Raw genomic sequence first — 24,047 nt, 5'->3', positions numbered from 1 at the left:
TTTCTTTTTTTCTTCCTGGAGCAGCAAGCAGCAAATCTGGTGCCCTTCAGATGTTTTGGACCACAATTACAATCACCGGCCATGCTGGGTGGAGCTGATGACAGTTTTAATCCAAAACATCTGCAGAGCCCCCTATTGGCTGCCCCCTATCCTGGAGATGCATTGCTCCTCCTGTGAAACGTAATAGCATCACCAGCTGGCCACTGAACATGTGGCCTCCAGTGGATAAAATAGCTCTACCTGTCTCAGAGTGGGATATTAGATGGGTGTTGAAAGAAAAGGTGTAACTATCCCCAGGAACTTTACACTTCCCTGGAATATCCAAGTACCTTATGCATACATACAAACAAAGGTAGTCATGCTTGTTTGCATATAGTCTGTGTCTTAATATGAAAGTTTATTTCAAAGAACATGAACACAACAACAAGAAGAGAAACTGCATGCTTTCCTGTAGTGAGACCCTCCCCACTAAGTCTGCTGGGAAAATTCTACCTACCTCCTAGCAAATTCTTCTGTTGCTGCTAGGGGAACTCAATACAGTGGTACCTCGGGTTACATACGCTTCAGGTTACAGATGCTTCAGGTTACAGACTCCACTAACCCAGAAATAGTACCTCGGGTTAAGAACTTTGCTTCAGGATGAGAACAGAAATCGCGCCGCCACGGCACGGCAGCAGTGGGAGGCCCCATTAGCTAAAGTGGTGCTTCAGGTTAAGAACAGTTTCAGGTTAAGAATGGACCTTTGGAACGAATTAAGTACGTAACCAGAGGTACCACTGTAGTCAAAAGCCTTGGTTTTTACTGTAGGCTGAAGAGGAAAGATTGCAAGTTGCTTGTTGTCAGCTATAGGAAAATGGTGGACTGAGCTAGGTTTTTTCTAAAGTTGACAGAAAGTGACCCCATAGTGTTCTGTAATAGTATAAAATACATTTGAAAGCATTTCCATGAATTTCAGAACTCCCCATTCCCTCTTAAATTATTTTTCCTCAGCTTAGGTCACGTCAGCCTCACACCTTGTTGCTAGTTCAGGTACAATGAAAAATCACAACAATAAAAATAATGCAATAGCCTGCTAAGTGTTTAGTCCTGTGTTGGAAACAAGCTGCCTTTTCTCCAAAGCAGCAGGGTCTAATGCGGAAATCCTTTCTCCCTGTTGAAGTCATGGAGCCAAACCACTGCGCTCGTAGTCTACCTTCCTCTTGTGAGTGTCATGGGCCTTCTTGAGTCTCCGTATGTCTGGAGCAGTAGCAGTCACCTCAGTTCAGTCATAAGCATCTGCTAGAGGCCTTGAAACAGGATGGATTTTTGTGCATGATAACATGTCCTACAGTCAGCAGGGGATAGAAAAAGGAGACAAGCAACAGGTGCAAGTGTTCAACCAGGGCCAGCTTTCTCTCCGTCTGTAGCATGGCTGCTTCTATAACACTCTAGCAGATTTCAGCGGTTGAAAAATCTATTTACAGTTCTGCAGTTCAGATCCTCCTTTCTTATCGCTTCTCTCACCTCTTTCTGCATCGTGGGAGGGAGGAGGGAGGAGGAACGCACAGCCAAAGCACCAATGTTGCCTGTTAGGAAGAAATCTCTCTCTCTTTCATGGGCTGGAAAGCCCCACCTTACCCTCATGTGTCATAGATGCCCTGGAGGTAACCCAAAGTGCTGGGCAGCAAGTGTGGCCTTTAATGGCATCAGATTGAATACCGGTCGATGCCTGTAGAAAGGAATGAAGAAAGTTAATACCATAGTGGGAGAAGGATCCTGCCCTATGCTTCTCCCTCTTTGTTGTCTGATGGGCGTGATTCAGTTGGGAAGCAGCTGTTTCCTTCCATGAACTACATATCCCAGAGGATAAGTCCTGTCCCCCAAGCTGGCCTGCTGGGAAGAATCGCTGCAGTCACAGACACAGGCCAGGCTGTGCCTCCTATAACAAACTCCTGCACGCCTAGAGAACGTGCAGAAGCCTCATTGGATGCAGAGGCCTCCTCACTAAAAAGAAATCTTCCCAAATGGGGTGATCAGTAAAGTTTCTAAAAGTTCAAAGCCTCTTGCTTACAGTTAGAGGCTTTTGATGATCAGAGGCTAGTTGGTGCCTGAAATGGACCTCCTCTTTTCATGCTGCTTTTTATCAGGTTAGCTGGTGGTCTCTCTTCTCCAGCCCAGCCCTTACGGTTCTTAGGTAGTCCCGTGGTTGCAATTACCAGAGAGGGGTGTTCTGCTTAAAAGCAGTTGCATTGCTCAAGCTGAGCAAGTTTGGCCCTGAAAGCCATATACAGGGGAAGACTGCCTGAGAACCCTAGGGAAGCTGCTCTGAGCTTTAGTGTTTTAGCCACTGGCGTTACATGCCCAAGCTTATTAAATTTCTTGTGCTCTATCATAAACTAGATAATCAGGACTCAAAACCAGTTGGTTGAGTGGCAATCCTAAAAGTAACTCAGCCAGAGGTTAGGTGCAGATCGAACTTATTTGCAGTTTCTTAGCTGCCTTTCAAGCATTGTACTGGGAGCGGGGGGTTCTGCAGCAAAAAAATGGCTTAGGATTTTGGCTAAGCAGCTCTATCCCACTGATTTATTCTGCAGTGAATTATACTTGAGGCAACTTGCATTTCCTTATATCAGGCCCAGGAAATGTGTGGCCCTCCTATATGTCCTACTATACCTCCCATCATCCCATACTGTTCCCCATGCTGGCTGAGGGCTGATCTGACTTGGGGAGTCCAACAACATCATGAGGACTGCACAGGTAAGCCACCCCCTCTGTGGCATGGTGGCTCCAGGCGCTGACCAAAGAGATGCTACCCTACACAGACCACGGACAAATCCACCCCAGCTTGCGTACAAACATGTAGGAGCACAGATGCAGCCGTACACACAGCTAGTTGCGGGAAGGTGGCAACACAGTGAACCAGGGAGCCCATGGCATCAGGCAAGAACAAGGGAGATCAATCAGACTCAAGCCCAGTGGAACAAGGCAACAAAAAGCCATAGGTGGTGGCAGCCTGTGTACCTGTGGCCAGAGCCTCTCCTGGGAGCCACATCAGCCAGAATTGTGTGCTTTTGGGGGGAATTGAGTGGTAAACGCAAGAGGAAATAATGTGGTTGCTATAACAACTAATGGGTAGTCTAGGTTGTGCACCAGTGAGGCAAGGCAAGAAGCTGATCTACCCCACCCACCCACCCTTTATAGCTTAGGTCAAGATGGGAGGAGAAGGTTCCTTAGCTCCTTTTTCTAGCTGCTGTGCTCATCCATCACTGAGATGCTCCTATGCAGGTGGATGAGTGAGAGAAAGCTGACGACACCCCCGAAAACTTGTAGATAATGTAATAAAAGTAGCAGAAGCTGGATCCCGCAATAGTAAACTACTATACTGTCCCCACTCCCCACAATGGTAAGGGTAGCCTTGTTGCAAGGCAAGGGAGATTGCTGAGCCCTTTAAATTGGAGAGATTAAATATTAATTTAAATAAAATTAACTGGGAATAAAAAGAATGGAAGTAAGAGAAGAAGTGAACGTAAAGGGAACAAAGAGAAGGGATTAAAGAAGCAGGCTGTTTCTGGCAGGGGAAAACAGGATACAAGTTAAATGTGAAAGGAGATGGGGAGAAGAAATGAGAGATGATGAAAAATACAGGTGAGCTTTCAGATAAAGGGGGGAATTTGGGGGTGGGGAACTGTGGCTGTGTGTGCTTTATCTACTGAACATCATCTTTTTCCACTTCAGCCTTTAAAGGCTAGGCTTGCCAGCTGACCTGACACTCTTCCTGCCCCCAAGCTGTAACTGCCTCTGTGCCTTTAGCAACCACAACAGGTAAAGAAATCAACTGGGGTGACTATAGGGCATGGGAAGTAACATAACCCCCAGCTCATGTTACCCAGTGAACTGGTTGTTACTGAAAAAACACCATTTCCCTGTGATAAAATCTGTGCTAGGGAAATGCTGTGGAAAAGCAGGGTTTTATCATTGCAATTGGAAATGAATCTAACATGCAGCACATCTACTAACACTCTTGCCAAAAGAAATTTACATATATGTGAGACATACACCAGCTTTCCCACTACACAGCTGCTTAGTTTTCTGGATGCAGAGGATTCCTCTGATGCCGCCCAGTTCTTTAACCAGCTCTTCCCATGCAACAAAACACTTCCAACAATTGGTGTGCCGTGCCAGCACCAAGGGATGTGAAAAAGAGTAAGGAGAAAATCCGAATGGATTAGAGGTGGAATGAGAAGCTGCTGATTTTAAAGGTTTAAGCGCAGCTTTGATGTATCAGGAGGCCTCTCTCTTGCCAGAAGCTGGAACCCTGCCTGTGTGTGTCTGAGCAGCCCCCTAATAATAATAATAATTAATAATGTATTAAATTTGTATACCACCCTTCATTTGAAGATCACAGGGCAGTTCACAACATAAAAACAAATGGAAAATACATAATAAAAACAAACCCATAACCCCCCTCCCACAAACACATTAAAAAGGACACAGAATGTTAATCAGCCAAAGGCCTGGTTAAACAGAAACATTTTCACTTGGTGCCTAGATATATACAATGAAGGTGCCAGGTGAGCCTTCTCAGGGAGTCACTGCAGAAAAGGCCCATTCTTGTATTGCCACCCTGTGGACCTCTCATGAAGAGGTTCCTCCTACAAAGCTATGCTGTGTTTACGATCCATAGCATTGGCCTCCCTTCCAGGCTGGGTGTTTGGTTCTAGACAGACAGAAATACAGACCTGGCTTGGCCGGACGGACAAGAGAGACCCAGCAGCAAGGCAAAAACGAGCAGCAGGGCAGAGGCTAGAGAGGCCAAGGCATGGGGCCTACCTGAGCTGGAGAGAAGCGGAGGAAATGGAGGGTACAAATGGAGGAAGGATGGAGCGTCAGGCGGCTTAAGAGTTTAGGGCATCGATACCTGCAGGCGTGAGAACCAGGGCTTGGAGAATGTCAGAGAGGGACACGATCCCCCGCGGGGTTTTCTTCTCATCCACCAGAACCAGACGATGGACCTGCCAGATGAGTGAGCCACACACCATTATGGAGAGAAGAGTAACGGGATGAGCCGAGATGAGGGCTTGACATCCACAGAGTTACCCCTCCCACCTGAGGCAAACCTCAGAGACGTTTCCCTTTGGTGGTATAATGCTATTATTATTAACATCATCACCATCCTAGTACAGCAAGATAGCCGAGGGACAGGGCATTCTGGGAAAAGTTACAATTAAGAGTGGCAGGCAGGAAAGTTAAAGCTGAGTGTTGTTGCGCCACCTATTAGCCTTTAGTTGCAGAGGAGCAACTGTGCTGTACAGAAAATAAGTCTAGGCCTGCTTCCCACATTATAATTTTTTGAGGTATGTGTGTTTGCATATGGAAACACCTGTTTGCTTCTAGAATGGGGAATCTGTGACCCTCTAGGTGTTTTTGCTGAACTACATTTCCCTTCATCCCTGGCCATTGACCATGCTGGCTGGGGCCCAACACTTTGTGAAGGGCCACAGGTTCCCCATTGGTTCAGTAAATCATTATACGCAACAGATAGATGTTTCCAGCCATATGCATCAGACCTGTATGTGCATCAGGGAGCTGGGACTTGCCGTGGCTTCCTGCTGTGTGGCAGCAAACAGCTGTTTTATCTCATATAACATGTGAAGCAGCCTTTAGGTGTCCAGTTCTCATCAGCATCTGAAGATGGTTTCACTTACCTTGGGGACCACCCACCTGAGCAATCTACCTCTTCTGTGCAGGCTCTCGGCTTTCCCCATGGACCCCCTTTTTAAGTGATTCATTGGGAATAGCTTCTACCCTAGAGATGTCCCATGAGAATTATTTTGGGTGTTTTTGTTTTTTGCTTAAATGGTTGGAATACAGTATTCCACAATATTTCCCATCCTTTTCCTAGGGCCTGTAAGTCACTAGTGTGGACTTGTCTCTTCCATGAGTGTCATGGGGAAGAACAAGCTAGAGATGGTTACTGCTGGAACACCTATGCCAATAGAGCAAAGTCAATCAGGCGACAGGATTAGAGGCTGACTGGATTAGAAAGTGTCACTGGGCATGACTTGAGTAAGCAGAAAGTAGAGACAGAAGAGGTTTAGGCTGAACATTTAACTCCTGAAGTCAGATTTTATGGACCTGGAGAGGTCAAGGTCTTGCCACAGAGTAACTGTTACCTAAAGCTGCACATTCTTCCTGCTCCACTCTGGCATACCTGCTCCTTGGCAATGCGATCAATAATGTCTTCCATTGTTTCGTAAGGATGGCAGGTGAGCACCCCTTCCAGACAGACTGAGCGCTGCTTCAGTGCTTCCCCCACAGTAATGTCCAGGTTGTTGTAGGACTTCTGGGCAGCCAAGTGCTAAGCAGAGACAAGGAAATGGTTTGAAGCCACCATGACAGATCATCCAGGCAGGGGCTTGGCATTACCAGAGAATAAAGCCACCCCAATCCCACTTTGCAAAGGTGGGAGAACTCCGGCTTTAATATCCAGGTAATTCTTGCTGAAACAAGGCTCAGTTGCTACACACTAGTTTAATGCACCTTGTGACAGCCCCTTTGATAAATGGACCCTAATCCGCCATCAATTTAGAATCACAGCACTGGAGACAATGTTCTCCTTTGCTTTTCACCCTATGTTTAAGAGGGAAACTGTTGCTGACTTCTCTGTCTAGAGCTGAAAAATAGTAGTGAAAATTTGTATCACCACCTCAATCCCTTTAGATAGATGGAGTTCAGGAAACATTTGCGAGGGATACCAAACCACACACACACACACACACACACACGCACAAACTACCAAGTGATCGTCCCATCTTAAAATTTTAAACAGGTAGTGCATGGCAAGACAGGGAAACATTCCATTTTCTTAGCTTTGGCTATTAAAAAAATCCATTCTCCCGCCTACTAACTTCACACCTGCAAAAATATGATTGTGCTGTACTTACAATCACATCAAAGCGAGAGTAGAGGCCAACTACCCTCCCTGTAAAGAGAAAGTGAGGGAAGCATTATAAGGGACTCAGTAAAGAAAGCCCTCCCATTCACCCACCTCATAATGTAGCTATCATCCATTTTTAAAAAGTATTGATATATTTAATACGTTCCAACTAAGCAAGTATTCCATATATATTAATCAGAAAAATCATTAAGAAATACCCAATAAAAGAAAAAATCCACTCACAATAAAGTCTTGAATAGAGCTAGACGCAGAGCATTATTCATTCATATTATCATATATATGAACACCACTTTTCCAGGCTTTTATCACATCTTGAAGTTTATGAGTTAATACATAAAAAGAGGGTTCCTGATTTTATGACAGCGGGTGGAATTTACAAAAGTGACAAAATCTGGGTGATGGTGATTTAACACTACCTCTGAGATGTTACATATAGCACTATGGTTCATTGGCTCAAGCAGGGTGGGTGGGATTCAAATATGGAACCCCAAAATGGTGCAGTTTGGCAAAAGCTACATCACTTTGGCTCAGATTGTTTGATAAATGTCACATAGGGTTTGTGGAATTTCAGGGCCCAAGAAAAAAAGTAGAGGATGAATTAGAAAACTGATAACATATGAGAGAGAGGTAAAGCTCAGCTGAAACAGCAAACATAGCGGTGAGCAGAGTAGAGGAGCTCCCCGCAGCAAGTACCTTTTTCATTAACAACAGGCAATGCTGAGACCCTGCGGTCCACAAAAATCTCCAAGGCTGTGTAGACAGGGGCTGACTCCAGGACCATGGCAACGTCACGGAAAGTGCCAATCCCCAGTTCCAGGATGGTTTTCTGCAGGAATCGTGGCTTTGGAAGCATGGCTCCCTGTAGTGAGAGAAGAGGAGGTTATTTTTTTCAGTGCATTATTGGTGATGCTCCCCCTGCCCCACAATGGAAATGAATGATGTGCATTCACACAATAATGTAATTAATTGCATTATTAAATTTGGCCACAGTGAACAGTGAACTGGATAACATTTTTTGCAGAAGCTGAACTGCAGCAGAATAGAAATACAGTGGTACATCGAGTTAAGTACTTAATTCATTCTGGAGGTCCGTACTTAACCTGAAACTGTTCTTAACCTGAAGCACCATTTTAGCTAATGGGGCCTCCTGCTGCCGCCACGCCACCGGAGCACGATTTCTGTTCTCATCCTGAAGCAAAGTTCTTAACCTGAAGCACTATTTCTGGGTTAGCGGAGTCTGTAACCTGAAGCGTATGTAACCCGAGGTACCACTGCAGACAATGAATATGGGACAAAAAATAAAATAATACCTTTTTACATCCCTAGTGGAGCCTAACCTCTTGCTCTCCCAACTTCTACTGTTTTCCCAATTGTCTATTTTAGATCGTGAGCATCTTGAGGGAAGTGGCCAGTCCATTTTCCCCTATGCAGCTCTGCAAGGCACCACATACCCTGTTGGCTCTATACCAATAAATAAATGATAAAAGAGAGCATCGGTGACTGGGCCAACATAGGCCCCACTGAGACCAAAAATAATCTGCCTTGCCATCATCTATGCCAAGAGGAATTTGGGACCACCAGACACTCACGAAGATATGCAGGAACTTGAGGATACGTTTGTGGGTCAGAATGTGTAGGACGTTCCCTGAGATGGGCTCGATAACAGGCAGCCGATGGATCTTGTGCTTAATCAAGGAATAAACAGCATCAAATAGGCTAGGAAAGGGAGAAACAAAAGGGCAATATGACATGCCTGGAGATTGGCTCCCTGTACCCAGGGACTGTACCCATTTACTGCTTCCACTCTGGGCATCATGCAGCACAGCTGCTCTAAATGGAGTAGGCATTGTGAGACAGTGAAGGTTCCCCCACCCCTATTATGGATAAAGGCTCTGTGCATTCAGCTGTTCGACAGGCAGAAATCAACAAGTGAAGTGTTTTCTGGCAAGGAACTGATGAGTAAAACTTCACTCTTTTATACCAACTGCCATGCAGTTGTTAAAAGTACAAGACTCTTTCAATCAAAGCTAGCCACACTATTATTATGTATTCATTAAAATTCTTTCCCACCTTTCCTGCCAAAGAGGAGGGATCTGTGGGAGGGGTAAGCAAGCATCAGGAATGACTTACCTATCATTTGGGGAGATGCACACCAAGGGTTTGAAGAAACCTTGCAAATACACCTCTGGGGAGAAAGGAAAGCACCTGAATAGTATATGGAACCGTTGCCCTAGGTAAGATGGGAGAACTACTACAGGTTAAGGATGAAGCTACTTCTGTGGGAGGAGGGGAATCTGGCAAAAGAGGTCAGTTGGGTTTCCAATCTATTTAGAAGGATGATGAGTTTCTGAGATTTTGGCATACCAGAGCTTGAGGTCACTATACCATATGGTTAATCGCTGCCAAGTTGAAGATGATTTACCATAACATCAACTTTCTTCCCATGTTATGTGCACTGAAAGCATCTCAGAAATTGGGGCAGTGATTCAATGTATAATACTTTTTTAAAAATAATTTTATTATTAATACCCTGCCCATCTGGATGGGTTTCCCCACTATGAAGAGAGAAAGGGTACTATAGCTGTTGTACTGAATCAGACCAATGGTCCATTTAACCTAGCACTGCCTGCGTCCTGATTGGCAGCCACCCTCCAGGGTTTTAGCTAGGGGGCATTTCCCTACCCAAACAGGAGATGCCAGGGACTGAATCTCAGATCATTTGCAAGCAGAGCATGTGCTCCACCACTGAACATGCAAGCAGTGAGCAGATGGAGGAGGATCCTCCCTGAGCCTTGCACCTTCCCTGTGAGTCAGGGGCAGCCCACATGGTGCCCTCCACATGTTGGATTTCACTTGCCACCATCCTTGACCATTGGGCCATGCTGGCTAAGGATGAAAAGAGTTGGATCAACATCTGGAAGGTACCGCATTAGCTACCCCTCTTCTGGGTGGTTGTGTGGATCAAGCTCAAAGGGGGAGAGTAAGTAGAAACACCAGGGACAGGATCCAATGAGCTCACAGCAATGGGCTACAGCACATGGAATTTCATCAGAATGCAGCAAAATATCCTGTAGTGCAAGGAGGGTGAACCTGTGAACCTCCAGATTGTTACTGGTCATCCTGGCAAGGGCTGATGGAGTCCATCAAAACCAGAAGTCACTGGTTTCCGATCCCTAGAGTACTGTAACCTAAACCCTTTGCCTAGGGGCTGGGGTGGCCAATGTGCCCCAACTCCCATCAGCCCTAGCCAGCATGGCCAATGGGAGGGAATTATGGGAGCTGTTGTCCTTTAGTTGTTGTTGGACTACATGCTGGCTGCGCCTTGTCTAGAGGCAAGACTATCAAGTAGGAAGGGATACCAAGTTAAGAGAGGAACTGTTTAAATCAAGGCCAGAAGCAGGGAGACAGACGTAAACACGTGAACACACACAGAGTGCAATTCACCTTCCACTACTGACAATCAATTTTAAAGATGTTCAATAGCATCCATGCATACACTACTCCCCCTAGTGGTGCCCTCCTCACCTCTCCACGTTTCAATTTTGTGTTCCTCGATCTCATATATCTGAACCTAAAAACAGCACAAAATGATACTCGTGAGCAGGGTGATGTCACCCACAAAAGGATAAGATAGTGAGAGTTCCAAACAGCCCACACTTGTGCTTTGAAGTCACAGGTCCTCTTGCTTTGCTGTCACCCTTCTGCCCCTGTCCACCCCCCTCCATCCTTGTACATATTGGGAGGGAGATGCTGGAAGTTGGTTTGCTCCAGATCTTGCAAAGGCAATTGAGCAGTCCTGGAAAACTCACCAGAGGTGATCGGTAGTAGCGATGTAGGATGTTAATGAAGTCAGTGATAGTCAACATACCTGCAGTAAGAGAGAGAGGGGGAAAGAGGAAAAGGAAGAGAGTGGATACACACAGGTGCAGGTCTGGAGGAGCTGAAGCAACAGGCATGAAGGGCTACCTTGTGCAAGCCCCAGTTCTCAGGACAGCAGATGGTTGAGCCTTTCCTTAATAAGGCACCTGCAAAATTCCTGCACACACCCAACCTTGGCTTCTTGACCATCCCTCGTACAGTTTGAATGGCCAGCAGTAGTCCTATGAAATCCCAGTTCACACTTCCTTTTGCCCAAAACCTGCTGTCCTGTGTTGCCCTCCTGAACGCAGCATCACTTACCCACAAAACACTGCTGCTTGTTGTCCCAGAGAGGGGCTGCTCGCACCCCATTGGCCACCATGGCTAAGAAGGCCTTCTTTATCTGGGGACAGGAGGAAAAAAGAATAGGTGGGCCAGACTGGCAGTTGCTGTTCAATATTCCTGTCTATCTGCAGTTAGGAGTAGTCAATGTGGTGCCCTTCAGGTCTTGCTGGGCTTCAGCCCCCATCATCCTTACCATTGGTCTGAGGCTGATGGGAATTGTACTACAACATCTGGAAGGCACCACATTGGTCAGGCCAGATCTACAGGGTGAGGAAACAGCTGCATCCAGCTAAGAAGGCTGGGCAGGGGAAAATCCAGAAGTAATCGCCCACACCGCACCCGCTTGGACTCCAACTCTGTGTAGCAATTATATTCTTCTGCTAGACTAGATATCATTAAACATCGTGGTTCAATTTTAGGGAGCAACAACCTTAGGCCTATTTTTTACCAAATGATGCGGCTTGGACTGTCTTCCTAGTTTGCTCTCTTCCCACGATTCTACCTCCTCCTAAATCACAGCTCTAGGAATGCGATGAACTACAACAAATATGAGGGAAGGTAAACTTGCAGCAGCAGGAATAACCTGATGAAACAGGTAGAATTGCTGCATCCTGAAAGTGAGCATCTCTTTGTTTAATCCTTGCAGACGGATTTGAGTTCCTATATCCAGCTCTGCCAGTGTCGTAAGATGAGTCCAAAGGCCCACCTAGTCCAGAATCCTGTTCTCACAGTAGCCATTCAGATGCATATTCAAGACCAACAGCACTCTCTCCACTTGTATTCCAAAATAGTTAGTATTCAGAGGCCTACTGCCTCCTAAAATGGAGGGAGAACACAGTCATTGCAGCTAGTAACCATTGATAGCTTTGTGCTCTATTAATTTCCACAGCTCCCCACCACACACACACTGCCTGCCATAGCAGAAAGTCAAGTACCTGACAGATTAGGAAGTTGAAAACTGCTGAGTGTAGTATAGTTATATGGGGGGGGGGGGAGGGCAGACATGTACTAAAAGGGTAGGAAAACCCCCACAAACTTCAGTGTAGAATCCCTGTCAGGGGAGGTCACACTGCCAGGGGTGCAAGCGCTGTCTGAAGTTACTCCTGTCTGCGCTGGCATGCAAGATATTTTATTCTGCCTTCCCTACTCCTTGGTAAGAATTCAATGTGACTCTATGGCAACTGGTCCATCAGCTTTTCAGCTTCCCCTGAGCCAATTTCAGATACCATGTGGGAGGACATGTTGCACTAGTGTTAAGTCCTCATGTTGACTTCCACTAGCAGGACTAGTTAAATGAATTCTGCCCCTTTATGTTTTTTCTTGTGTGAACAGAGTTATTCATCCTTCTGTACACCAATCTGGAATCGTATGATGAACAGTTCAGAAACATTGTAAATTTGAAAAAACCAGAAGCCTTCCTCAAGTACAATTGTTTACTTTTCCCATAGAAGTGAAAAGCAAGCATTCACTTACATAAGGAAAGAAAAGGGATACCATCAGGTTGGAACTATGCTGCTTCCAATTATTCCCAACCCTCAGTTATCTGAGCCACTCACATTCAAGCCTTTTGCACACTCCCATCAGCACCATTCCACCCTGTATTCTATTTTGAGAACTAGCTTTTCTTGAGTGATGATAACAATTTTACTAGGAACATTGAGAGGGAGCAGAGCTGTTGACTTGAGCCTTTTGGACTACTGTCCTGTCTTTGCTGGATGTTTCAGGATTTGTAACAGGGATCGGGACTCCAACTCATATCAGTCCCAACAGTATCTGGATTGCCACAGGTTCCCCACCCCGATTAGTAAAGAAGTGAGCTTCCATTATCCCATTATTAAAATGACCAGTTTTCTATCCCCTTCCTTGACCCACAACAGCTCCCACTTCCCCCCTTACCTGCAAGGTTGTGTCAAACACTACCAGTTTGGAGCTGGTGGGAATGGCATCATAACAGTGGTGGCGCCGCATGAAATGCATGTAAGTCTCAGCATCTGGTCCCAGCAAATCAGTATCAGGACCAAACCCAAGAATTTCACAGTCGAGAGAAATGATGTCACCGTCATCATCTTTGTTGCTCTCTTCTGGCTTGGTGACTTCTGATGTTGCTTTGCCATCCACAATTGTGCCTTTGCTTTGCTGACCGGCATCTTTAACATTCAGGGTGGGGGCACTGGCGTTCCAGCCCTTGCACCTGCCTCTTGGCATCACATCCTCCTTGCCCCCTGGACCTGCTTGTCTCCTATCTGTCACTGTAGCCTGTGGTCCACCATAGTTGTCAGCTGTATCCAGTTCTCTGGCCTCTGAATCTGCAGCCTTAATATCCGATTCTGTAGCAACGGCATCCCCAGCTGTTACTTTGCCATCCCGATTTGCAGTCTTGGCATCCAGCCCAACAGCTCTGGGATCCCCGTCCATGGTCCTGCCATCTGACATCACATTCATCATGCTCAACTCTGTACCTTTGCCATCTGCAGCCAGGTCCTTGGCCTCTTGCCCTACAACCTTGGCTTCCAACGCTGATTCCTTAACATCCAGAGACAGGTTGGGGCCTAGTGGGTAAGGGGAGGCATTGCAAATCCAGACACCAAAAACTTCTTGGTAGGTGAAACATTTAAGTAATCTTGGCCCTTTTGACTGACATAACCTTCCCTCCTTCTCACTAAGCCTAAAGAAATGGTATCTTCTCACATAAACTGCAGGAACACGCATGCTGAGCTGAACAACCCGTGACTTGCACAGAGAACCAGCCAAAAGCTGCAGCAGTCACTGACCAACCCTACCCCACCCTGCCCCACAGAGCACATCCAGTTAGTTGATTGTTTACATCCCTTGACAGGCAGCAACCCACACACTTCAGCCTAAGGTGAAAGCATTCGTTGATTTCAGTCAGAGCCCAAACTCTCTTCTGCAAATTTTACAGTAGAGGGGAAAGTGTAAAAGGGGCTAACTACTTGCTCTGAAAAAGCATAACCGGTCAGGAGGGGGTTGTATACTGTATTTATTCACACATTTCTGTGGCAGTTGAATAGCTTCATTATCTTTATTGAGTGCCCTCACAACAACCCTGTGAGGTAGGTCACCATTATTCCCATCTGACAGATAGAAAATGGAGGATGGACAATACTGGGCTTATCCAAGGAATCGAAGCATAAGCCCAGATTTTGAAATCAGGCCTCACATAATTCAATTTTGTAAGATGACATTAGGATGGGTTTCACAGGTACTAGCAGAACTGGAGCCATTCTCAAACAGGAAAGCAAAAAGTGAAATCTGGGTACAACTGAGATTTTCCAAGACTAGAATGATAGGGGAGGCAGTGGTTCGGATGGCTCGCAGCATGGCTCAAAAAGTGATGTATAATGTCCCAAAGTTAGTACACTCAATCATGCTGTTATGGATTAGCAAGTTTAGAAGGCACTCAAAGCAGGCAATTAACACCCAAAACTGTTCCCTGCAACACATGTCATGAGTCAGTCTGGCTGGCAGGCAGTGAAGTCTGTACTTGAAAGCGGTCACTCCACCACCGGCAGGCAAGACCAGTGCACTACCCACCTGCTTCCTGAGGCTGGAGGCCATTGCTCAGTGGTGCCGCCTGGGAGTTAAGGAAAAATGGAGAGAGTTAAAAAGTGGCCTCTGTGGTCCACATTCAATGTGCAAAATAGTTCAGCTTTTAGGATCTGAAGAGTGAGAGCCACAATTCTGCAGTGGACGGGGAACCTCAGACTCCACCCTCGGCCCTCAATCCCCAAAGTGCTACAAATCTAGTTCAAACCGAATGCTGGAGGGATCAAAAAACTTAGTGCTTCACATATTTTCTGCAGGCAGGGGCCATTTCCTTCATCCACACATGGCTGCTGTTTATTTCCTTCCTATTGCTACAGCTTTTCAAGTTGCAGACAGAGTTGTTTGCAGGGAATGTTAAGCATGTTGTGGGAAAGCAGATGTTTAAATCTTGGGTAGGATAACCGTATGTCCTTCTTTTTACATCATGGGAAAGAGGGTGGCTTAACCAGCTAATACCACAAGGGAATTAAGAAACAGTGACATGGTGGGAGAGGAGACCTCTAGCTCTAACAATCCCCAACAATCATACCTATGGCTTCTCCAGTTAGTACCCAAAGCTAGCATCTGTAAGGACACTGCAGTAAAGGGTCTATTGTTAATGTGGAAGGGGTAGACACAGATGATCCAATAAAGCTGATTCAGGCTGCACCCAGTCAGAGACTGTGCATGACAGACAACATACTCAACCACAATGCATGCGTACTCAGACACAGGAGGAAACATGCGCAAGAGCAGGGTGCAATCAGACACAGACACATGCTGAGACATGGAACAAACTCCAGGCAGAGATTTAGTTGCCCACAATTTTCCTACCACAACTGACAGAAAGCAGAAACATGCCAGCTGACAAATATATATATATATATATATATATATATATATATATATATATATATAAATTTTTATTAAATTTTCCTTTTACAAATCTTACAACCATGATTACAAATTTGCAATTTTTGAACTTCTACCAGCACCTCCCTCAATCATCCATGCCAGCTGACAAATATAACCGGTAATTTATTTATTTAATTAATTTAATGTGCCAGTTGCTTTATCTTGCCCAGGGCAACCCAAAGCAACTTACAGCTAAATAAACAAACTAGACAATAAACCCCACACAGATACATTAAAACCAAGGGGGAAGAGAAATACATTAAGAACATTCCACCCACTTCTAAAAGGCTGCAGATAAATTAAGCACCAAAGACCTGGTTTTGGAGGAAAGTTTTAATAATATTTAAAAAGGCACTTGCAAGACAGCAAAAGAGCCATATAGGAATGAGATTCAGCTGCCAACTTTCTCTCACCTTTCTCTCACCAAATAGTGGCTGCACTATTTGCTTGATAGATTGATCAATTAAATGCGTTGATTAAAAAGGTGTCCTCGGTTCAGCAGATTTTTAAACAAATAGCAACGCCACACGAAATGCATGTTTTCTGGTATAGAGGGAGCCAGTTATGACGACACGTGCTTGCATTCTCTAAAAACAAAACGCGCGTGCTTTTCTCCCTTCGTCTTCAGAGCTTTTGTTTTTGTTCACCCGAACACTTGCGCAGATCGCATTAATGCATAAGATTTATTTAAATCGGCAGCAGACGAGTCGGAGCACCGAGTTCAATTTCTAAACGCGAAATTGTTACGGGCCAAGCACGCCTAGGAATCGCACCCGAAGGTGTGGGAGAGAAAACGCAGAGCGGCAGGCAGCGCTCTGCACGTGCTCGAAAGCTCCGTTCTTGACACTCCAGGGTGTCCAATGAGCTTGGGGAGCAGGTTCCGGGGCTCAGGTAATCCCCGCTAGCCCCACTCCCCCGGCAACCGAAAGCAGGAAGTGGTCGCGGCGTTGTTGCGCCAGGAAGTGCCCTCCGTCCGTGCTCCCCGGGCCGGCCTGGCCAGCAGAAAGGCACCCGCCGCGAAGCCCTTTCTCGGGGAGGTCTCACCGCCGGGCTTACCTGCTCCGAGGCCAGTGCCGCCGCCGCCCGCTCCATGCCGAGGCAGCTGCTATTTTCGGGCGCCTGGCCGGGGAGCCAGTCCGTGTCAACAAGGCGGCGGGCCTGGCAGCAACGCCCGGGTGCGCGCGGCGCCAGGAGGGGCCACCGCCTGCCGCGCTGTGCGAAGAAGGGCCTTCCCGCCGCCTCCCGGGGGACTCAGGGCAGCGCGCGGCCGCCTCCCGAGACGGTGGAGGAGGAGCAGGGCATGCCGAGAGCGGGGCTCTCCCAGGCGCCGAGGGGTGCTGGGGCGAGGGATGCGGCGAGGAAAGCGGGCTCCGCGGCCTCTCGCTCGGGAAGCTTCGGGCGAAGCCTCCTGTTTGCCCTGGAGGGCGGGGGGCGGGGGGAGAGAGCGCGACTCGGCTCCGGCTGTAAATAAATCACGGAATGTGCGAAGGGAGGAAGTCGGGGCACAGAAGCCTGTGCGCGGTGGGACACGGTCTCGCGGGGTGGGAGGTGGGGCGGGGAGAGGAGATGATGGAGGCTATGGGGGGGGCAGCCCCTCCTGGGAGGAAGAAGCAATGGGGTGATCGGCCGAGGCCAAGAGGAGCTGTTCTAGAGGTACAGTCCCTGGTGCAATGGGGACACTATAATCTGGCTCCTCACGGCAAAGACTGTTCCCGCTTGCAGCGGGCTTCTTTCTTTCAGAAGGCCTCTATGCCTTTAAAAGCTGAGAGGTAGGCAGACATTCAACTGGCGAAGTCACTCCCACCTGCAAGGAGTGCTGATTGGAAAGCAATGCAACTTCCATCTGTTGCATTAAAAAAACAAAAAAAACCTATTGTGGTATCCAGGATATAAGATAAAAATTGTAATTTTAATGGATGAATCCTCCAGCCTTTTCCCCACCAGTCCCTCATATCCTTTTACCCACAAACTCATCCTCTTCCTATGTTCCAGCAGCAACATAATATTCCTAGTGTTCTTTTTAAAAATGCTAGTAAAGTTTGTCTTTACAAAAGCATCTGGAGAAAAGGAGTTCGTGCATTTCCAAAAGGGTTTGGGCCATGATAACACTTTTAAAATAGGCCCCTTGTTCCTGGATGTTCACCTAGCCAACTCGTTTATCTGAAGCTGTGTACTGTAGTTGCTTTGCAACCCTCATGAATCTCTGTGGAGCAAAGCAGCCTGTGATTCAGTAGTGCTTGATAGGTATGTTACCTGAAATGGCAGGAGAAAATGTGAAAGTGTGCACACAATTACAACTTCAGTTGGAATCGTAGAAAATACTAGAGTTACAAGATAACTCCATTCCAAGATAATTCTAGACCATGTGTTGACTTGTTCCATTATTGCCTTTCAGTTGTTAAAAAGCACAGGACTGCAGATTATAGTTCCCCCAATACTAGATGGATGCTGTAATTGTCAGTGAGTGAGGAAGCTTCCTAAATAAAATGGGATATTCTTTTGCTCAAGGCTGTCCTCAGATAAACACAGGAAGCCAATAATGTAATATATATATATACAGATCTGACACCTGCACACTGGCAACAGCACAGGCTGAGTTTCATTGATCAGTATTGTCCATTTTGAATTATTGGGAGTAACTCTGTTTCCTATTCTGCAGGTCTGGGATGTGTGTGTGTATCTTGACTGCACCATCCTACCACTTCACAAGCTGTCAGGCTCTACCATAATAAGGTCAGCATTATCTGCTGCAAGGGACAGCCACCAGTAAATAGTGCCAGTAGTCAGGAATGATGGGGGTTGTAAGTCCAGAACATCTGGAAGGCACCACATTGGCTACCCCCACAGCACGTAAAGCAAGACATAACATAGGAAGCCTGGGAAAGGAAGGGAGAGAACAGTGAAATGTGACATCATCACATTCATTTAAAACACATTTTTTTCTGTGCGCACAATGTTTATCATACCTTGATTAAAATTTAGCAAGACCAGTAGAGATAAGACTGTTTGGCTAGAAGCCAGATGTGACCCATGGGCTGCAAATTGACCTTCCCTGGGATTAGCTGCAGGGATTGGAAGCACTAAAATGGACCATACACAATCTCCGCAATTAAAAGTCCTTACAACTTGTATGTGGACTAGCATACAGCTTGGTTGCCCAATAGAGGCAGCATGAAACAGCTTATTAGTTTATAGAGCAGCATGAAGATAGATGTTCATAGTAACATAACTAGAGCCTGGCTGGATTAGGCCAAGAGTCCATCTAGTCAAGCATCCTGTGTTGTTGTTGTTTACAGTAGCCAGCCTCAAGCCTCTCTAGGAAAGGTACAAGCACTAGAGGAGTGCCAATAGCACTTTCCTCCTGTGTGGCCCCTAGCAATTGGCTTTCAGAAGCATTAGTACAATACACATATCTATCCTCCATGAATTTATCTAGTCCCCCTTTAAAACAATTTAAACTTACTTGAGTGGGAGAACAATTTCTGACTTGAAGCGTAGAGTGGGAAGGGCGCTCGAGGGTCATCCAGTCCAACCCCCTGCAATGCAGGAATCTTTTGCCCAACGTGGGGCTCAAACTCACGGCCCAGGTTTCCCCTCCTGCACTCTGATAAGAAGATAGGAAGCTGCCTTACACCAAGTCAGACCATTGGTTCATGTAGCTCAGTATTTGACAGTGGCTTTCCAGGATTTCCCAACCCTCTGTAAAACTACTGGTGTTTTGTTTTGAATTTGGCAGTTCTTGTTGCTCCCAATCATTTTGCCTACTTTTGTCTGCAGTTTGCCCCTTTGGATTCATGGAAGAAAAGCCGGATAATATACATTTTTAAAAACAAACAGTAAAATAAGGAGAACTTGGTCTTGGCCAGTGCCAGTTCCCCCTTCTGGCAATACCTGAAGCAGGTTGTTCTCCCCTGTTGCTTGTGGCTAGCTATGACCAGGCACCCCTTTTATCTTTACATGCAGTTCTGGTCCTGCCTCAGAGCCTTGATCTTGATGCAAGTGCTTGCTGTCTTCACCTCCCCATCTACACATACTAAACATAACCCAGTTGGGATTGGCCTCTCCTCCCCACTGTGGAGAATTCCTGGAGAATGAGTCAGGCTCCTAAAAAGAGAATGGTTGCTGTCCCCTCCCCTCTCAGTTTATCTCCACTACTTGTAGCCTGAACTCAGCGACACAGGCCTTATTGGCTCTTGGCAAGAAAGGAAGTGGTTACAGGTGCCCACTGCCAGCAGGAAGCCAGCTGTGGCAGTGTCTCTGGTTGGTCAAAAGTCCCAACACTTCAGGGGATAGGTAACCCGTTCCTATCAAGATGATTTTCTCAACCTAGCAGGGGGAACGTTTGCTCCAAAAGTGAATATATAAACATAAAAGTTTAAAACCTTACACTTCGCAGAGCAAGCAAAGTAGTGTGGAGGTGCCTGCTTTTCCTTTGCAGCTGAATAGCAGCTGTGTGTGCTCTAGCAAAAAATTTAAACTAACAGTAGGGTAATACCTTTACTGTGACCAAGAAAAGATGCAACAAAATGCAATATCCAGTTTAAAAGGGGTAAATTTGCGCTTTGTGGAAAAATAACACCAGGCAGGGTGTTGAGCAGCCTTTTCCTCATTATAAAATGTAACTTTAAAAAAAAAGCATTGGGGAGATCTGATCATAGATCAGCATACACACCCAAAATACAGGCTTGGCGGCAGCAGGAGATTTGCATGCTGGAGAAGACTTTGTTGGCTGCCAAAACAATTTCACATTGCAGCAAGGACCCTTTGGATGCTGAAGACAACTGTGGCTGTTCCCCCTTGAAGCACACATCCACTGTAGTCCTTAGGAAAGTTTGTATATCGGTTAGTGGCCATCGAACAGCAAAAATTACTTACTCACTTACCTGAGAGTGGCCGGTCTTGAAGAATACTCAATTTTGAGTTGACATGTATTGCTAGAGATGTTCTAGGCCTCTAAACCAACTTGCTTGCCTCAAGGTGCCCACCTCAAAAGCAATTACTCCTATTTCAAGATATAAAGGAGCTGGAGGACTTGATTAATGCTGCTCTACTCTTTGAAACCAGAGCAATTTCTCCTTGTTTTATAGGGTGGCGGCAAAACAGAAAGCAAACCATAAGAGTATAGCTATGATATTTAAGATTGGAATGCATATGCTGCTTCTACACAAACTCTGCCTAAGAGGTATGGTGACCATAGGAAGATAGTTATGGATTGCCGCACTTCAACAATATCCTGAATAATGGTGGTTTTGCTAAAGTGCTCATATGAAATCAAGGTTTATTGAAAGCCAGGGCAATTTTGAAACTTAGCTGGACATATTAAGCAGCAAGAAACTCTGGAGAGCTGTCAGATTTCTCAAACCTCACATTCTTCTTCCAAAATCTCACATATTTATCCAGATATGCCAGTAAACTATCTCTTGGATTTAAAAACCTTCAACACTGAAGCAGCTTTTGGAGCTCTGCCTTCAACCAGTGGACACATCCATCAGTGTAACTGTGTTTTATGAACTACTGCCCCTTGTATATATTTCCAGGAGATGCACTGCTGGCTACATACCTGGCTAAAGTGGCTGGTTGGCTTGTTTAAACTTATCTACGTATTTGCTTAGCAATACTGCTGAGTCTGTAACTTTTAAAGTAGCTGTTTTAAAGGAAGTGTGGCCACAAATCCCAGAGATTAGGAATCTAATTGACAGGATAGTTTTGTGTGAATTATAGATTCTGTTTGGATATCTCTGAAAGACTGTAAGGTGGTTGTTTTTTGCTAGGCAATAAAAGATTAATTAGATTTGCCCACATGACATTATGGCAGCTTAAGCAAATCAGATATATTACAACTGCATATCTGCCTGGAATAGCACACATATGCTATTCCTACCTCCTATGCTGAGCAAAAAAACCAAACCAGTTTTCTTTGCTTGCAGAGCAGAAAAGCTATGATTTATGACAGACCCAGTTTTCACACCATGCTAAGTCAAACTATGGAGTAGTCCTCCTCCAGAGAAGTTACTGCAGCCAAGCTGCTGTGAGTTAAGCCACAGTTTGGCTTAGCATTACTTCTCAGTCTGGGCTCGTCGTTCCTCTCACTCCAGACAAACCATGAGCGGTAAGCCACAGAACAAACATTGCCAAGAACTCATGGTCTGTTTGGAGCAATATAAACCACAAGCTGTGGTTTGGATGCATCACTAAGCCAAACTGTAGGTTAGCTCAAATCAGCGCAGCGGCACCAGGACCAGAGGAGCAGGGAAAAGGCCACAATCTTCTCTCCAGGAACATGCCCATTTGCTCATTTGTGTTAAGCCATAGCAAAATGGGCCAGATTCTAGGAAGTCTATCTAGCAGTGTATGTGCTCCACACTTTCTTCCCACTTTTTTTAACCTCAGTCAGTTTATTAGATTCACTATAATTGGGCCTTGTATAAGAAATTTAGGTGAAGTGAGGCAATCACTCTACAGAGGTTGATGTTTGTTCTCCTCTTCCTCTCTCAAGAATTTGGTGTTGACAGCAGAAACTCACATGACTTTCCAGGGTCTAAATACCAACCTGGAGAAAATTTGCTTGTACAGTATTTCTTAGATAAGCAAACCTGCTTAGTGGCAGCTTAGAGGAGCAGGGCTCACCTAGACTCAGAAATCCCTAAAGGACCCAACATTACCTTTACTGCCACCCGAGTTATATCACAACAGTCATGACCACATACTTGCACTTGAATCCTTTATTTTGTTTTTTTTAAAAAAATATCTTTAATTTAGCAGTGTGAGTAAAATTGGACTCATGGCATCCTTTTGAAAATGTATATCCTCCTCTGGATCTTTCCAATGCACACTTCAGAAGACCCAAACAACCACTAGTGCCTTCCGTGCAGCAATAAACTGGCCACTGACATTTCACTCTGAGCAGAATAAATCCATCTGAAGAAGATAGTTGTGTTAAGCAAGTTGAGACAGCAGCTACTCGAGCTTCAAATCCCGAAATGTGGAAGGTGCTGGGATGGCTTCTCCTCTATCCCAGAGCAATCTTCTTCCATTCCTGAAACACTTGGGCAGAATTCTGTGCCCTTCTGCATAGGGTGGCTCCTCACAAGTCATAGCACATCTTTTCGTTCCTCTGTCAGTATCAAGCTCTATAGCACACTGCTTGGAGGATCCACCTTAGCAAGATAAAACCAACCAATGAGGCTTCTATTTACTGCAGTAGTTTGCTTTAGGGGAAAAGAAAACCACCAGGACAAGGAAATAAATTCATTACAAAGCACTACATAGGAAGTTACCTTATACTGAGTCAAACCATTGGTCCATCTACCTCAGCACCGTTTATGGTGACTTGGCAGAGGTTCTCCAAGGTTTCAGCCATGAGTCTTTTCCACCTTTTTGGGGAACCTGGGATTTTGTGCATGCAAAGCATATGCATATGCTCTACCACTGAGTTGAAGGGTGATATTTGGCCAGAAATGCAATGCCTTTTCCCTAGATCTCTTGAGTTCCACCAATTTACATTGAGCGATCCATGACATTTTGTGCAGAGTAGTACCCACCTAAGGTTCAAATACTGATGGGGCATGGGGGAAGGAGAGAACCAGCAATGCCTGTTAATACCAGGAAACAGAGATAGCTGTGTAGACCACATTGGAGGAGTGCTGAACACCTGTTTGCTCGTAATTACTCAAGTCAGGAAGGGTGGGTGGTGGTGGCAAGAGTATAAGGCGACTCAGGGAGACGGCCAGCTGGGAGAATTCTTTAGGACACTCGAAGAGGCCTCTCCACTTTCACACTTCTACACAGCTAGCTCTTTTAGGTCATTCAATACAATCCTAGGAGTCAGGCTAGTTCACAGAAGATTGTCGCTATGAGATTTGAGAGGGACACATTAGGCACCAACCTCCTACAGAGCCCAAAGAAGGGACATGACACTCAGTTTTCAGTAGGGGACAGTTAAATAAAACCTGTTGCAGGGCTAGGACACATAGGTTGGCTCCTAAAAGAGGATTCAAAATGCAAGCCTTCATTTTTGTGTACCAGGCTAATAGGGAGAGAGGTTTTAACCAAGTTAAAACTGAACATATATTGAGGATGTTTGCAGTAGGAAGCCAACTCTCCCTCTACCCTTGTTTCAGCACCTGCCCGGCTTGGCTTGCAAAAAGGGCATAAGAAATTAAAACAAAAATTAAACACTCAAATCTCCTAAAGGATTAGACTGTCTTCTGTTGGCTTTTTGGAGAAAAGGCTGTCTCACAATAGAGATTAGTGCAACACACCCTTCCCCTCTGTTTACAAAGTTTTGCAGGGAAGGTTGATAACTGTCAACTGATGAAGCTAGTAGCCAGGAACATATAGAGTATAAACTTGGAAGAAGCTAGCCGTCTCCACTTCTATCTTCCCAACCTCAGCGACAGCCAAGCTGGCTAAGAGAAGAGCCAAGTTATGATGAATCTGAAGGGGATGG

At 45.7% G+C, this 24,047-nt stretch overlaps 2 protein-coding genes across 4 annotated transcripts in view; both read right to left on the bottom strand.

Moving 5' to 3' along the window:
* Window positions 1-362: 362 nt before the first annotated feature.
* On the bottom strand, window positions 363-16,697 carry PRKAG3 (protein kinase AMP-activated non-catalytic subunit gamma 3). 3 transcript variants are annotated; one of them, XM_028741681.2, is made up of 13 exons: window positions 16,655-16,697; window positions 14,693-14,732; window positions 13,037-13,689; window positions 11,117-11,198; window positions 10,747-10,805; window positions 10,463-10,508; window positions 9,068-9,122; window positions 8,527-8,653; window positions 7,631-7,796; window positions 6,924-6,961; window positions 6,191-6,337; window positions 4,898-4,991; window positions 363-1,708 (listed from the first exon to the last, which is right to left on the bottom strand). In XM_028741681.2, exons 1-13 carry the CDS (start codon window positions 16,688-16,690, stop codon window positions 1,686-1,688), a joined length of 1,566 nt encoding a protein of 521 aa, XP_028597514.2. In that variant the 5' UTR covers window positions 16,691-16,697; the 3' UTR covers window positions 363-1,685. The 3 variants fall into 3 exon arrangements, 2 of the variants coding, with proteins under 2 accessions (XP_028597514.2, XP_077790169.1); XR_013394173.1 differs by lacking the exons at window positions 14,693-14,732; window positions 16,655-16,697 and having other exon boundaries at window positions 4,810-4,991; window positions 13,037-14,022; XM_077934043.1 differs by lacking the exons at window positions 14,693-14,732; window positions 16,655-16,697 and having other exon boundaries at window positions 13,037-14,022.
* TTLL4 (tubulin tyrosine ligase like 4) overlaps window positions 14,167-24,047 on the bottom strand; it is a 38,058-nt gene continuing 28,177 nt past the window's right edge. The window contains exons 20-22 of the mRNA XM_028741514.2: window positions 19,490-24,034; window positions 16,655-19,202; window positions 14,167-14,732 (exon numbers count right to left, since the gene is read on the bottom strand). The gene's annotated coding sequence lies outside the window, so the exon portion shown is untranslated. The remainder of the gene's footprint in view (window positions 14,733-16,654; window positions 19,203-19,489; window positions 24,035-24,047) is intronic.

The sequence above is a fragment of the Podarcis muralis genome, chromosome 1 (assembly GCF_964188315.1).
Source record: "Podarcis muralis chromosome 1, rPodMur119.hap1.1, whole genome shotgun sequence".
Taxonomy (NCBI): Eukaryota; Metazoa; Chordata; class Lepidosauria; order Squamata; family Lacertidae; genus Podarcis; species Podarcis muralis.
The sequence above is the reverse complement of the archived record's forward strand: the minus strand, read 5'-3'. Positions and strand labels throughout refer to the sequence as shown.